Source organism: Cetorhinus maximus, chromosome 6 (assembly GCF_964194155.1).
Source record: "Cetorhinus maximus chromosome 6, sCetMax3.hap1.1, whole genome shotgun sequence".
In the NCBI taxonomy this organism is placed as follows: Eukaryota; Metazoa; Chordata; class Chondrichthyes; order Lamniformes; family Cetorhinidae; genus Cetorhinus; species Cetorhinus maximus.
Genome location: NC_135884.1, coordinates 19,358,664 through 19,375,275, shown reverse-complemented (window position 1 = coordinate 19,375,275; position 16,612 = coordinate 19,358,664). Strand labels below are relative to the sequence as shown.

The 16,612-nt window shown below is 42.2% G+C and overlaps 1 protein-coding gene across 1 annotated transcript in view; it reads right to left on the bottom strand.

Annotated features, from left to right (window-relative positions):
* Positions 1-7,787: 7,787 nt before the first annotated feature.
* Positions 7,788-16,612, bottom strand: part of pbrm1 (polybromo 1) — an 82,317-nt gene continuing 73,492 nt past the window's right edge. The window contains exons 29-31 of the mRNA XM_078543331.1: positions 10,612-10,691; positions 10,182-10,410; positions 7,788-8,334 (exon numbers count right to left, since the gene is read on the bottom strand). Of these exons, the coding sequence (XP_078399457.1) occupies positions 8,168-8,334; positions 10,182-10,410; positions 10,612-10,691 (476 nt within the window). The 3' untranslated portion in view covers positions 7,788-8,167. The remainder of the gene's footprint in view (positions 8,335-10,181; positions 10,411-10,611; positions 10,692-16,612) is intronic.

Below are 16,612 nucleotides of genomic sequence, written 5' to 3'. Positions count from 1 at the left end.
TCAGGAAAACTATCAGTCAGCGTTGTTAAGCCTACAGTGAAGTAGATTTCTCCCGTTCCTATCAGTCTGACACTGTCTGGAGCAGTTTCTCCTAACAAAATATTGGGAAGACCAAAACCAATGTCTTCAGTCCCCACCGCAAACTCCATTCCATAGCCACCAACTTCATCCCTCGCTGGCAACTGACTGAGAGTGAACCAGAATGTTTACAAATTTTGCTTTCCTATTTGTCACTGAGATGAGCTTTCACCCACATATTTGCACGATCACTAAGACCATCTATTTCAATTTCTGTAACTGGGGCCCAACTCTACCCTTTCATCTGCTGGTGAATGTTTTATCCATGCCTTTGTTAGTTCTAGACTATTCTGATGACTTGACTGGCCTCCCATGTTCTATTCTCCATAAACTTGAGGTCAACCGAAACACTTCTGCCCTTTCTCTTACATTTACCCAAGTCCTGTTTACCCATCACCCTTATGCTCGTTGATCTACACTGGCTTGCGGTTAAACATCCCAATTTTAAAATTCTTATTCTCATTCTTGTTTTCAGATCTCCCCATTGCCTCATCCCTCATCTCTGTAATCTCGTCCAGCCCTGCAACCCTCCAAGGTATCTGCGCTCCTGCAATTCTGGCCTCTTCAGCAGCCCCAATTTTAATCACTCCACTACTGGCTCTTAGAGCTCTAAAATTCCATGTCTAAGCCTCTCTGACTCTCTTTCCTCTAAAATGCTCCATAAAACCTACCTATATGACCAAGCTTTTGGTCACCTGCCCTTATATTTGCTTACATGGTTCAGTGTCAAATTTTGTTTGATAACATTTCGGTGAAGCACCTTGGGATGTTTCATTGTGTTAAAAGAACTATGTAAGTAATGTTGTTTCAGAAATATCCTTCCTCTCCATTTTCCTGCAACTCATGTACTACTTTGCGCTTTTCCATTTTGAAGCTTTTTAACTCATTTTGTCTACCTAAGGAGTCGGTGGACTTGTAACAGATATTTACTGAATGTCCACAGCTGGAGATGGGAAATAGAGAAAGCCATGGAAAAGAGGAAAAGCATAAAGATGAGGTCCATGTGGAAATTAAAGGCTAGTCAGGGATTGGGATTGAGAGATTTCATAAGGCATGTAGAGCACTGCTTCTTCCAACCATATTTAGGCCCATTCCCTGATTCCTTGTGTTGATAATTGTAACAGTGCTGCTTCCTTCTCTCATTCTAGTCTGGAGAAATTAATTGACTGGGCTTCCCAGTTCTAATTTTTCTTACATGGTCCATTTCTTATTCTTCCCTCCTTTTAATGGACTTCTTCGAACACCTCAGGCAGTGGGGTGTTCATTCATACCTATTACAAACCCACTATCTACTGCAACATGATTTATATTTCATCCCATCCTCCATCCTGCAAAGATTGCATCTCCATCCTTCAGTTTTACTCTATGACTCAAATTTCCACAGTAGAGCTGCTGAATAGTCCTCTTCTATCCTAAGTTTTTCATAGAATCATAGGTGGAATTTTACAGTCCCCCTTGCTGTCAGGATTTTCTGGTCCTACTGAAGTCAATGGACTTGAACGGCTCACTGCATTTTATGGCCCCTCCCTGTCATGATGGGGCCATAAAATTCCGTTTATTGCATAGTTACAGCACAAAAGGAGGCCATTTGACCCATCATGTCCATACTGGCTCTCTGTAAAAGCAACTCTCCCTTTTCCATGTAGCCCTGCATTTTTTTCTTTTCAGATAATTATCCAATACCTTTTTAAAAGCCATGACTGAATCTACCTCCACCACACACTCAGACAGTACATTCCAGATCCTCACCACTCATTATGTCTCATCTGCAGTCTACAAAGCCCTAATTTGAATATTCCCTACTTCCTACACCTCCACAACACAAAACCAAAATACTATGGACACTGGAAAACTGAATTGAAAACAAAATTCTGAAAATACTCAGCAGATCTGGCAGTATCTGTGCAGAAACAGAATTAATGGGTGGAATTTAATTCCCCAACACCACATCCTCCACCCAGGAATTGGGCTGGGAGGAGGGGTGGGGTCGAGGGGGCCAGCATAGAATCAGAAGGGAAGGCGGGAGGCGGAGTGCCTGTCACTTTCTGACACCCCCCCCCCTAATTAAGAACATAAGGAATAGGATCAGGAGTAGACCATTCAGCTCCTGGAGCCTGCTCTGCCATTCATGAACTAACATCCTTACTTTTATGCTCAATCCCTCTCATAATAAAGGATAGCATTCCATTAGCCTTCTTAATTACTTGCTGAACCTACATACTAACTGTTTGTGACCTATGTACTAGAACATCTAGATCCCTCTGCACCTCAGAATTATGCAGCCTTTCTTCATTTAAGTAATACTCTGCTCTTTTGTTCTTCCTGCCAAAGTGAACAACTTCACATTTTCCCACATTAAACTCCATTTTATAAAAACAAAAAGCTAAAAGCTACTGCGGATGCTGGAAATCCAAAACAAAATAAAAACAGAATTACCTGGAAAAACTCAGCAAGTCTGGCAGCATCGGCGGAGAAGAAATCAGTCAACGTTTCGAGCCCTCATGGCCCTTCAGCAGAACTGAAGCATAGTTTCAACAAGGGAGAAATATAAATTGGTTTAAGGTGGGTGGGGGGGAAGAGACACATTGAGGGTGTGGTGTGAGCAGATAATCAAAAGATGTCAGAGACAAAAGGGTCAAAGAGGTGTTGAAGGTGGTGGTCTTTGTCTGAGAAAAGTGCTAATTAAGAATGCAAGACAGGATATTCAAAGTACAGCTCTAGTGGGGGTGGGGTGGAGAGACTAAAGGTTTTAGTTTTAGATTTAAAAATAATGGAAATAGGTGGGGAAAGAAGAATCTATATAAATTATTGAAAAAAAAGGCGGGTGGGGGGGGAAAAGAAACGGGGTGGGGATGGGGGGAGGGGGGTTTAAGATCTAAAGTTGTTGAATTCAATATTCAGCCCAGAAGGCTGTAAAGTGCCTAGTCGGAAGATGAGGTGCTGTTCCTCCAGTTTGCGTTGGGCTTCACTGGAACAATGCAGCAAGCCAAGGACAGACATGTGGGCAAGAGAACAGGGTGGAGTGTTAAAATGGCAAGCGACAGGGAGGTTTGGGTCTTTCTTGCGGACAGACCGCAGGTGTTCCGCAAAACGGTCGCCCAGTTTGCGTTTGGTCTCTCCAATGTAGAGGAGACCGCATCCTGTCTTGCATTCTTAATTAGCACTTTTCTCAGACAAAGACCACCACCTTCAACACCTCTTTGACCCTTTTGTCTCTGACATCTTTTGATTATCTGCTCACACCACACCCTCAATGTGTCTCTTCCCCCCCACCCACCTTAAACCAATTTATATTTCTCCCTTGTTGAAACTATGCTTCAGTTCTGCTGAAGGGCCATGAGGGCTCGAAACGTTGACTGATTTCTTCTCCGCCGATGCTGCCAGACTTGCTGAGTTTTTCCAGGTAATTCTGTTTTTATTTTGTTTTAAACTCCATTTGCCTGGTCTTTGCCCAAGTCAGGTCAAGGATGACCTTCCCCCTCGGAGGCCAATTAATGGTCTCTTAAGGGTCTCATCCCGCTGCTGCTGGTATTCTAGCAGCAGCGTGAGGGCCTTACGCCACGTGGGGAGGCTGCCCAGTAAAACCTGGTAGCCTTCCTGCAGGTGTGCAGTGATGGGGTCTCTCCCTATTGGGCACCCTGTTGCCCCCTTGGTGGCCAGGGCTGTCCCTACTGAAAAAGTCTCCCACACCCCAATTCTCTATAAACTTCCTCTCCCTTGCTGGAGCCACCTGACTGGCCCCGGCAAGACTGACCCACTTACCTTGTGTTCCTGAGCCTCCAACTTGGTAGCTGCTCCAGAGCCTGGTCCCAGCTGTGGCAAGTTTGCCACTGGGCAGTGGTTTGGGCCACCACAGCAGTCATAAAATTCAGCTCAATGTTTCAGGTGTGTGACTTTTCATCAGTTCTGACATGTTAACTTTGTTTCCCACTCCACAGATGCTGTCAGATCTGCTGAGTATTTCCATGTTTTCTGATTTTATCTCTGCTTTCACTCAACATTAATGACAGGGCCATTTTTGTCCTTCAACTTTATGTCACTAGCCCACACATTCATCCTATCACTTTCTACCAATTCCATAATCTTTAATGTGTTTCCAATGTGTATTTCCTTTCCTTGCCATTAAATTTCTTGAAGAATTGTTCTGCTTGGAATATTGATGTTAAGGCTTCCATTGCCCTGCTCTTACCTACTTCTTCCCAGGCACTTTCCCATGCATCCATAGCTGATGTCATACCTACCTGTTCCTTTCTTCCCACACCATCATCCAAAGCCCAAACACTCTTTGAAAGTGATTTGTACGTACTTTGTCTCTCTGGTATACTGTATAGGCAATTTAGGGTTCTTCTCTATATTGGGGAAACTAAACAGATTGGATGACCACTTTGCCAAACTTATTTTCAGACGTCTTTGGGTAAAGTCTAACTCCAGAATTCATTCAAGACCATACTGCGAAACGTTCCTGTCTCACAGCACGATTTAAGTATAATTCTACTTGAGAATTGTGGAGCTCATCAATTATGTGTGGTAAAGAATTCAAGACTTTTCACAAGCTAATTAGAGTTAAATCTTTCCATACAATATCATTGTCAAATTTTACTTTATCATCAACAGTAGAGCTTTTGCCTTAAATTAATTGTCTTATGAAACAAACATCTCCCACTGGATTTGCATTTAATTGTCCATAAAATGCTTAAGAAATTTAATGGATATTTTCCTTTTGACTCATGAGTGCCGTTTTTGGGATTAAGTTAGGGCACTAAAACAGAGGCTACAAACTACAAGTGTCCATTTCCCTATTTATGTTTGTAGTATCCACAGGTCCATATTGAGACTGTTGAAGAACCAATAGAGATGGGGCTCTGAATTTGGCACTGCCTAAGATGACAATTTTCTTTGCCTTAGAAAACAATTGAGAAACTTTTGGAGGTTCTGAGTTTGTCTCCCCCATAATGTTGGGTGCCATTTTCAGAAGCATTACGTAGGTGTAACTCATTGAAATATAAGATTCTGACAGGGATGGACAGACTGGATGCAGGAATGATGTTTCCTCTGGATGGGGGCTCTAGAACAAGGAGTCACAGTCTCAGTATATGGGGTAGGCCATTTAAGACTGAGATGAGGAGAAACGTCTTCACTTAGAGGGCGATGAACCTGTGGAATTCTCTACCACAGAATGCTGAGGAGGCCAAGTCACTGAATACATCAAAGAAGGAAATATATAAGATTTTTAGACTCTAAAGGCATCAAGGGGTATGGGGAGAGAGTGGGAGTATGGCATTGAGATAGAGGATCAGCCAAGATCATATTGAATGGCGAAGCAGGCTCGAAGGGCCGAATGACCTACCCCTGCTCCTATTTTCTGTGGTAAATTATCTAGGCAAAACTCCCTGCTGATGGTACAGAAAGTTGCCATGATGCATGTTACATCTGCAAACTCGGAAACCACTTCTTCGCAAGTAACAAAAGCTCCCTTAATTGACTCGGACACATAGGAGTGAACTTTACAGGGTGCTGTGGTCTCTGCCACCCTGGCTACAAAGTGACCGGGCGGTGGGATGGGTGGATGGAAGAGTGTGCCTACAATCCTGACGACTGCCCTGCAGCAATTTAACACTGAGAGCAGCGTTAATTGCTTTAAGATGAGACTGCTGACCCTATCTCAGGTAAAGTAGTCCTGCTTTAGAGAGCTGACAATTGGCTGGCAGCACTGTGGTCCCAGCAGCACCAACAGATGCAGTGATCACAGCTAGGACTACAGACATTCCCACCATGTTGAAGAACCCAGGTAAGTCTGGGGTCAACGGTCTTGGTGAGGATCTGGGGGGTTGGGTTCAAGAAGCCAGGGGTGAGGGATAAAAGCAGGAATGACCTTGAGGAAATGTTTCTGATGGACTCAGGGGACCCCCAAAGGAGTTCTCCCTGCCCCCCCCTTGCCTGACACAGCTGCAGAACTGTAGAGTGTAGGCCAACCCTTGCAAAATACTAGCAGCTGTGAGATGAGGCCCTTAAGTAAAATTTCAGACAGATCAGGGACAGGTGGGAAGGTGGCAGGAAAGCCACCTGCTGGATTTTACGTGTCTCTGCTGCCGCCTTCAAACCCATTGGTGAGGGAGCGTAAAATCCAGCCCATAGGTAGGGAACTTAGATCCAAGCTGTAGGAATTAACCCATATCTATACACTCAAGGCTGATTAGTAGGAAATCTAAACAAACAATAACACAACAATGTAGAACTTAAACACGTGGAGGCATTCATTTCATTCTCACATAAAGCAGATTTTTACGGGGTCACAACTTTTTCTACTCAACATCTCACAAGTGAACAGAATGTCATAATGGGTCCTCTCAAATTTTATGTCCTTAAAAATAAAACTAGTTAAGACATCTTAAACTTCATTGTAAGAGGAAAAATAGTGTAATTTCTTTTTTTAAGAAGTCTCTTCACAATGAAAATAATTAAAACCAATTGCTCTACCAATGGACTGTAAAAACATATTGGCCTGAATTTTTCAGTTGGCGTGTGGGGGCAGGCCCGACATGCCGACACATAAAATGACGCGTGATGACATCGGGCATGCGTCCCAACGTCATCGCGCTGTGTCACGATGTTTTGTTCGGCGGGCGTGCACTGGGTTTGGCTGCGCACCCACTGATAACTGATAGGCCTATTAAGGCCATTAATGAAATAATTAACGTAATTGTTTATGCTGCCAGTCCAACCTTAAGGTTGGAGGGCGGGCAAAAAGGCCAAGCAGCCTTCATGTATTTTAGGAAACCTCATCCACGAGCGGGATGAGGTTTCCTAAAGCTTTTACCACTGAAATAAAAATTTTTTCTTAAATATAAAAACATGTCCCATCTCATATGACATAGTCACATGAGGGGACATGTTTAATTAAATTTCCAAACCATTTATTTATTTAAAAAGCACTTCAATCTCCCTGAGACAGCTTCATGCCTCAGGGAGATTGAAGCGCTCTTTTGCGCGCATGTGCGCGAAAGTACGCTGGCCCTGACTCTCCCTCCTACCCCCACCTGCACAGGTAGCCCTGAGTGCTACAGCTCGCGTCTTATGCTGGGCAGGCTTTAATTGGCTTAAACTGCTGCCCCCATCTCAGGATGAAGTCCTACTTTAGAGAGCTGCCAATTGGCTGACAGCATTGTAGTCCCAGCAGCACCGACAGGTACAGTGACCACTGCTGGGACTACAGGCAATCCCACGATGTTGAAGAGCCCAGGTAAGTCTGGGGTCAAGGGTCTTAGTGAGGATCTGGGGGGCTGGGTTTGAGAAGCCAGAGGGGAGGGATAAAAGGGGGAATATGACCTTGGGGAAATGTTTTTGATGGACTCAGGGCCCCCAAAGGAGTTCTCCCTGCCCCCCTTGCTCCTGCCCACCCACTGAAAAATTCATGTATATTTGGAGAGGGGAACCGGGACACAGGGTTCAGTTCATTCATATGATTAAATGATCTTGGCTACATTTTTCATAGACAATCATACATGTGTGATATAGGTAATCCGGTACCAAGTATGTAACTGAATGTTCACAAATTGCCCATAGACAAGCAATATTATTTAACAGCGAGCAAAAGAATGGAAAGTACATGAATTGAGATCAAGCGATATCAGTTCAATTCCAAATGGATAAAATCCAGAATGTGATAAAGTCACTTTACGGTTGGAAAAATCAGACCCACAGTCTAGTGCTGCTTGGATGTACTTTCCTTTTTATTAATGAAAAATGTTCAAATTAGACTCATTATAACATAAATGTACTGAGCAAGCATACTTATCCTTCCAAGTACCAGTGAAAAAATTAAACTGAATTCTATACAGAGGATAGAATCAGTGCAAAAATATAATAGCGTTTCCCATAAGATCATAGCAGAGTCTAACAATAGTAAATTGAAATGTCCAGTGACAGCTTATTTAAAAAGTCTTTATAAAAACAAATACAATTTGACCATACAAGAAATGCAGTAAAATAAATTGTACTACCATTTCCCCATAGGTACTAAAACACACAGCCACACTTTTCACATAACTCTTGCATCATAAATGGTGGTAATGTAACAAGAATTCAGTCATTATTCCAGACTGTACGCATGCCGAATATTTAGAGTGTCCCGGAGCATGATGTCACGTAATCGCCACAGTGCATCAACCATGGTTGTGTGAGCACCTTTACTCTTTAACCAGTGAGAGGGCAACCGGCTCTCTTGTTCTTTTGTAAGGTGGACATCTTGCCTTCTTGCTGTAAAGGAACATAAGACAATATGATGTATGTAGCTGTGTATTTGTTAATTTCACTACCGCTTTGGGCAGGTGTGGTTCAAGGTTGAAAAACCAGGTCACAACATGGGCCCTTCATACAAAATACTGCAGATGTTGGAAATCTGAAATAAAAACAGAAAATGCTGGAAATATGCAGCAGGTCAAGCAGCATCTGTGGAGTGAAACAGAGTTAACGCTTCAGGTTGATGATGATCCTTCATCAGAACTGAGGAAAGATAGAAATCCTCTCTTCTGATGGAAGTGTCAGCATCGACCAGAAACATTAACTCTATTTCTCTCCACAGATGTTGCCTGCCCTGCTGAGTATTTCCAGTATTTTCTGTTTTTATTTCATGGTTCCTCCAAAGCCATCCTAGAATTGAAAATTACTTACATCTGAAATGTATTACAAATCCTCAGGAAGGATCAGTAACACATTTAAAAATCCAATCTATAAAATGACGTGGAATAGGGATTTCTTTTAGTTTACTGGATATCAGCTCAAATGTTGTCAGCATGTTGGGTTTGCTAGAATTTCTACTTTTTGAAGAAGGAAGACATTATGGGGCAAATTTTGAGAAGCCACTATTCCTCCCAATTTCTTAGGGCTTCATTTTATCAACCTGAAAATCATTTTTAACAACTGGAAAACTATGGGATGCAAGTTGAATATGCTGATCTCTGTGCTCATTGAGCCACTATTGGAGTGAGTGTTGCCTCGCTGAATTACGTTTACATTTCAAGGAAGAATTAGAAGAATCTTAAAAAAGCATTAGCAGACAACACCATTTCTGCTATTCTCCACACCACCATAGGAACATAGGCACAGGAGAACGCCATTTAGCCCCTAAAGCATGTTTCGCCATTCAGTGAAAACATGGCTGATCTGTGACCTAACTCCACATACCCACTTTTCCCCAAATTGCTTAATACCTTTCACTGACAAAAATCTATCAATCATAGTTTTAAAATGAACAATTCATCTAGCATCAATTGCCATTTGTGAAAGAGTTCCAAACTTCTACCGCCATCCCTGTATAAGTGTTTCCTAATTTCACCCCTGAAAGGTCTAGCTCTATTTTTAAAGAGACCCCCTGGTCTAAGACTCCCTAACCAGTGGAAATAGTTTCTCTCTATATAACCTCTCTGTTCCCCCTAATATCTTAGAAACTTTGACCAAATCACCTCATAACCTTCTAATTTCCAGGGAATGCAACCCTAGTTTGTGTATGGTCTCTTTGTGATTTAACATGTGAAGTCCAGATATCATTCTGGTAAATATGTGCTGCACTCCCTCCAAGACCAATATATCGTTTCTAAGGTGTGGTGCTTAGAACTTCTTGCTGTACTCCGGGTGTGGTCTAACCAGGGCTTTGTTTGGCAGAAGCATGACATCTGTCTCATTGTAATCTATTCCTCCACATATAAGGGCTAGTATTCCATTAGCCTTTTCAATTATTTTCTTTATCTGTTCATGATATTTTAATGATCTGTGTATCTGAACCAAGTTTCTTTGAACCTCCACTGTTTCTAGCTTTTCATCATTTAGGAAGTACTTTGTTCTATCCTCTTTAGGTCCAGAGTGGATGACCTCACATTTACCTTTATTGAAACCCATTTGCCACAGTTTTGCCCATTTAGAACTATGCAAATAAAGGAACTTTAAAAAAAAAATCTTATAATAGAAATATGTGCTGGTTAGCAATGTATATCATTTCATGCCAGCTGCTGAAACATCTCAAGCGACATAGCTTGTATTTTTTTGGTAAAAGCTGCACTGATTAATGAAGTCCATTATGCACATTAATTATATGCATTGCATTTTACCTGAAAGGGACTGGTCCCACTTGCTGACAGTGTTAGAGTCGGCACTCAGCCCCTCAATATATCTCAGATAAGCTTCTGAGTGCAGTAGCCGCTGAGTCTTTGGTGGAGGAGCTACAAACATCGGTGTTGATGGCTGTTGCTGGATAGTCTGTTGAGCTGTGACTTGTTGTGTAGGATACGGTGGTGGAGCCTGCTGACCCTGAGGTCCAAGATTAGGATGAATACCAATCTAAAACAGTCATAATTGTAAACATTAAGATATCAAGTTATACCACATTAAAATTACAGATTTGAGCTTTTACTGATCTAAGTGTAGCGCATTTTTTTAATAAACAGGATTGATTTAATCATGCTTCGTATTATAAGGCTATTATATTCCATGAAGGTAAATCTACGTTGAAAAAGTACCCAATCAAATAACTTGTTTTACCTGCTGACCGTATGGGGTTCCTGTAGTGGTCACAGTCGGTGATCCTCCCACCATGGTAGTCACACTTTGACCTATAACACCTGGAGTTTCAATGGAATACATTTCAGGGGATTATAAACGTTAAAATGAAAATTAATTCATACCTGAACAAAGATCCACTACACTAACTGTATTTTGATAATTACTTTCGTCTTCAGACAGTAGTATTTTAAATCAACTGTGCTGAACAACTTTTTAAAAACTATTTTTTGATCTAGGCTAACCTGTTGAAAACATATAGCAAAATTAATCTGTACTTGACAATAACTCCTTTCTAAAAAAGGAATGGGAGCAGAAGAGGCCATATAGAAACTTGAGCCTGCTCCTATAACAAAATCACAGTTGACCTTCTACTTTAACACCACTTTCCCACCCTATCCCCACATCCCTTGATGTCCAAAAATCTATCAATCTCAGTCTTGAATATACTCAACAATTTAGCAAGCACAGCATTCTAAGGTAAAGAATTCCAAAAGATTCACAACTCTGAGTGAAGAACTTTCTCCCTGCCTCAGTCCTAAATTATCAACCTCTTGATCACCAGACTGTGACCTCTAATTCTAGATTCTCCCATCATGGGAGATAGCCTCTCCATTTAGTTGAATTTTAACTAGGAAAACAATTAATCAGTGGTGAGCTTGTTGAGTAATGTAAAATTTTGGGTTCCACACCCCTTCAACTGTTAAGTTTTCAATTCTATCCTTGCTGGGAGATGCTGAGTGGCCCAGTAATTCTCCACAAAGACAAAGGCAAAAAGTTGAAGGGAGTAATTCCCAAGTCCCCGGCAGTTAGCCTAAAGCAACATTTGTGAAAACCTTGGAGCAGGTTACCTGCTCTCCCTCAAATACTGAGTAACCCTTTTTAAAAACCAGTGAGAAAATACACATTTCATACATTTTCCAATGTGGAAGAGTACAAAAGCACTGGTTATATCAGATTTAACATTTGGCCTGAGCTTATAGAGTCTTATGTGAAACTACTTTATGTGCTTTAGATATGTGTGTAAAATGAGTAGAAACTTAAACAATTTCCAAAATAAAATACCAGAATTCAGGCAGAGTGTAACAATTAGTTAATGCAAAACTTTGAGTTCCGCCCAATATTTCACTTCAAAATTTTTAAGTAAAGTTGCATTTTTAGTGCCACTTTTAATGCTTATCCACCGTTGACTGCTTTCCAATGACAGCATCTATAAAGACATCACCTGCTGTCGTTGTAAGTCAAATGATGCACTGATAGAAAATCAAGTGCTCTTTCTTATACTAGAAAACTGACAAAAGTATGCCTGGAATGATAATGGAGCCAGTTGACTAAACAATACAGAAAATATTTGGAGCAACTGTAATTGACTTCTATATGGAAGAGTGCCCTGGACATGCTACTGCTGTCTTATTCAGCAGCTTGATAACTTCTACCTCCAAAGCCTGAAGGTGATTGTGCACATTAAATGGTAGAGCAAAATAATCAGCTGTGACATCCCTGAGCATGCCAAGAATATTGATTGAGTCCAAGCTATGCTGATTAGGACATGCAAGCTTTAATGGAAAATTCTAGGATACTGAAAAGGTACTGTACCAATAGCTGGAACAGGCCATAAGGACATAAGAAATAGAAACAGGAGTAGATCATTCGGCCCCTTGAGTCTGCTCCGCCATTCAATAAGATCATGGCTGATCTTCCTGTGTTTCGATTTCCACATTCTCATCTAACCCCGATAACCTTTGATTCCCTTGCCTAACAAGAATCTATCTACCTCTACCTTAAAAATATTCAATGACCCCCATCTCCACCACCTTCTGAGGCAGAGAATTCCAAAGTTGCACAACCCTCTGCGAGAAAAAAATTCTCATCTCTGTCCTAAAAGAGCAACCCTAATTTTAAAACAGTGCCCCCTAATTCTGGACTCACCCACAAGTGGAAACATCCTTTCGACATCCACCTTGTCCAGGCTTTTCAGGATCTTGTAAACTTCAATCAAATCACCCCTCACTTTTCTAAGCTCCAGTGGAAACAAGCCCAGTCTGTCCAACCTTTCCTCATAAGACAACCCACTCATTAGGGCCATGAGGGCTCGAAACGTTGACTGATTTCTTCTCCGCCGATGCTGCCAGACTTGCTGAGTTTTTCCAGGTAATTCTGTTTTTATTTTGTTTTGGATTTCCAGCATCCGCAGTAGCTTTTAGCTTTTTGTTTTTACCACTCATTCCAGGTATCAATCTAGCAAGCCTCCTTTGAACTGCCTCCAATGCATTTACATCCTTCCTTAAATAAGGAGACCAAAACTGCACACAGTATTCAAGGTGCGGTCTCACCAATGCCCTGTATAACTGAAGCATAACATCCTTACTTTTATGTTCAATCCCTCTTGTAATAAAGGATAGCATTCCATTAGCCTTCTTAATTACTTGCTGTACCTACATACTAACTTTTTGTGACTCATGTACTAGAACACCTCTGCACCTCAGAATTATGCAGCCGTTCTCCATTTAAGTAGTACTCTGCTTTTTTGTTTTTCCTGCCAAAGTGAACAACTTCACATTTTCCCACATTAAACTCCATTTGCCATATCTTTGCCCATTCACTCAACCTATCTATATGCATCTGCAACCTCATGTCCTCTTCACAACATACTTTCCTACCTATCTTTGTGTCATCTGCAAATTTAGCTATCATGTCTTCACTGCCCTCATCTAAGTCATTGATGTAAATTGCAAAAAGTTGAGGCCCCAGTACAGACCCCTGAGGGACACCGCTCGTCACCTCCGGTCAAAGACCCATTTGTGCATAGTCTCTGCTTTCTGCCAGCCAGCCAATCTTCTATCCACGCTAATATGTTACCCACTACACCATGTGCTTTTATTTTCCGTAATAATCTTCGATGTGGCACCTTCAAATGCCTTCTGGAAATCTAAGTACAGTATGTCTACAGGCTCCCCTTTATCCACTGCACATGTTACTCCTTCAACAAACTCCAATAAATTGGTTAAACATGATTCTCCTTTCACAAAACCGTGCTGACTCTTCCCAATTGCCATGATCTCTTCTAAGAGCCCAGCTATAACCTCCTTAATCATCGATTCTAATAATTTCCCCACGACAGACGTTAAGTTAACTGGCCTATAGTTTCCTGTTTTCTGCCTCCCTTCTTGAATAAAGGGGTTATATTTGGTACTTTCAAATCTGATGGAACCGTTCCAGAATCTAGCGAATTTTGGAAAATTAACACCAGCGCATCAACTACCTCATTAGCCACCTCTTTTAAGACCCTAGGATGTAGTCCATTGGGACCTGGAGACTTGCCAGCTTGCGGCTCCATCAGTTTGCTCAGTACTGTTTCCCTAGTGATTTCAATGTCACCAAGTTCCTTTCTCCCATTCACCTGATTTGTAGCTGTTACTGGGGTGTTTTTTGTATCCTCTATAGCGAACACAGAAGCAAAATATTTGTTCATTTCTTCTGCCATTTCCTTATTATCTACTATTAACTCCCCACCATCACTCTCTAGAGGACCAACACTCACTTTACTTACTCTTTTCCTTTTTAAGTACTTGTAGAAGCTCTTGCTATCCGTTTTTACATTTCTAGCTAGATTCCACTCATACTCTAATTTCTTTCTCCTGATTAACCTTTTAGTCATTCTCTGCTGTTCTTTATATGCTGTCCAATCATCTGTCCTGCCACTCATCTTTGCGGAGTTGTATGCTTTTTCCTTAAGTTTGATGCTTTCCTTAACATCTCTAGTTAACCATGGATGATAGGTCCTCCCCTTAGAATTTTTCTTTATAGTATGACCAGAGATATTCAGGTTACAATGAGAAGGAAAAGAGAGGCTTTTAGCAGGTACAAGGGAAGCAAATCAGCAGAGGCATTAGTGGAGTACAGACAGTGCAGGGTGGAGCTTATGAAAGCAATTAGGAGATCAAAGAGGGGATATGAGAAAGCTCTGGCTGGTAAAAGTAGGGAAAATCCCAAGATATTCTATAAGTATATCAATGGGAAGAGGATAACCAGGGAAAGAGTAGGGCCCATAAGGGACCAAGGGGGCAATCTATGGGTGGAGCCAGAGGACATCGCTAGAGTGTTGAATGAATACTTCACATCCGTCTTCACCCAAGAGATTGAGGATGAAGGTATCGAACTCGGGGAGAGAGACTGCGAGGTTCTTAAGCAAATTGATACAGGGAATGACAAGGTATTGGAGGTGTTGGCAGGCTTAAAAGCGGACAAATCTCCAGGTCCAGATGATTTGTGTCCCAGACTGCTGAGGGAGGCAAGGGAGGAGACCGCAGGGGCTCTGACCCAAATTTTTAATTCCTCTCTGGCCACGGGGAAGGTACCAGAGGACTGGAGAACAGCTAATGTGGTTCCGCTATTTAAGAAGGGTTATAGAAATAAGCCAGGGAACTACAGGCCAGTGAGTCTCACGTCAGTGGTAGGGAAACTATTGGAGAAAGCTCTGAAGGAGAGAATCTATCTCCACTTGGAGAGGCAAGGTTTGATCAGGAATTGTCAGCATGGCTTTGTCGGAGGGAGGTCACGCCTAACAAATTTGATTGAATTTTTTGAGGAGGTGACCAGGTGTGTAGATGAGGGTAGTGCAGTTGATGTAGTTTATATGGATTTCAGCAAAGCCTTTGACAAGGTCCCACATGGGAGACTTATAAAGAAGGCAAATGCACATGGGATACAGAGTAATTTGATGCGGTGCATTCAAAATTGGCTTACTTGTAGGAGGCAGAGAGTGATGACAGAAGGATAGTTTAGTGACTGGAAGCCAGTGTCCAACCACAGGGATCTGTGCTCGGTCCCCTATTATTTGTCATTTATATAAACGACATAGATGACTATGTGGTGGGTAGGATTAGTAAGTTTGCGGATGACACAAAGATTGGCTGGGTGGTTAACAATGAGGTTGAGTGTCTTGGGCTACAGGAAGATATAGGCGGGATGGTCAAATGGGCATCTGTGTGGCAGATGGAATTTAACCCTGAAAAGTGTGAGGTGATACACTTTGGAAGGAGTAATTTGACAAGGAAGTATTCAGTGAACGGCATGACACTAGGAAGTTCTGAGGAACAAAGGGACCTTGGCGTGTATGTCCATAGATCTCTGAAGGCAGAGGGGCATGTTAGTGGGGTAGTGAAAAAGGCATATGGGACACTTGCCTTTATCAATCGAGGCATAGATTACAAAAGTAGGGAGGTCATGTTGGAGTTGTATAGAACCTTGGTGAGGCCACAGTACTGCAGCTCTGGTCGCCACATTATAGGAAAGATGTGATTGCTCTGGAGGGGGTGCAGAGGAGATTCACCAGGATGTTGCCTGGGATGAAACATTTAAGTTATGAAGAGAGGTTGGATAGACTTGTGTTGTTTTCGTTGGAGTAGAGAAGACTGAGGGCGACCTGATTGAGGTGTACAAGATTATGAGGGGCATGGACGGGGTGGATAGGGAGCAGCTGTTCTCCTTAGTTGAAGGGTCAGTCACAAGGGGGCATAAGTTCAAGGTGAGGGCAGGAGGTTTAGGGGGGATGTGAGGAAAAACGTTTTTACCCAGAGGGTGGTGACGGTCTGGAATGCACTGCTTGGGAGGGTGGTGGAGGCGGGTTGCCTCACATCCTTTAAAAAATACCTGGATAAGCACTTGGCACATCGTAACATTCAAGGCTATGGGCCAAGAGCTGGTAAATGGGATTAGGTAGGTAGGTCAGGCATTTCTCACGTGTCGGTGCAGACTCGATGGGCCAAAGGGCTTCTTCTGCACAGTGATTCTGTGATAGTAGAAACATACTTCTGCTGAATACTCTGAAATATCCCCTTAAATGTCTGCCTCTGCTTCTCTATTGATCTATCCTCTAGCCTAGTTTCCCAGTTCACTTCAGCTAGCTCAGTCATCCCCACATAGCTGCCCTTATTTAAGTTTAAGGTACTAGTCTTAGACCCACTCTTCTCTCTTTCAAACT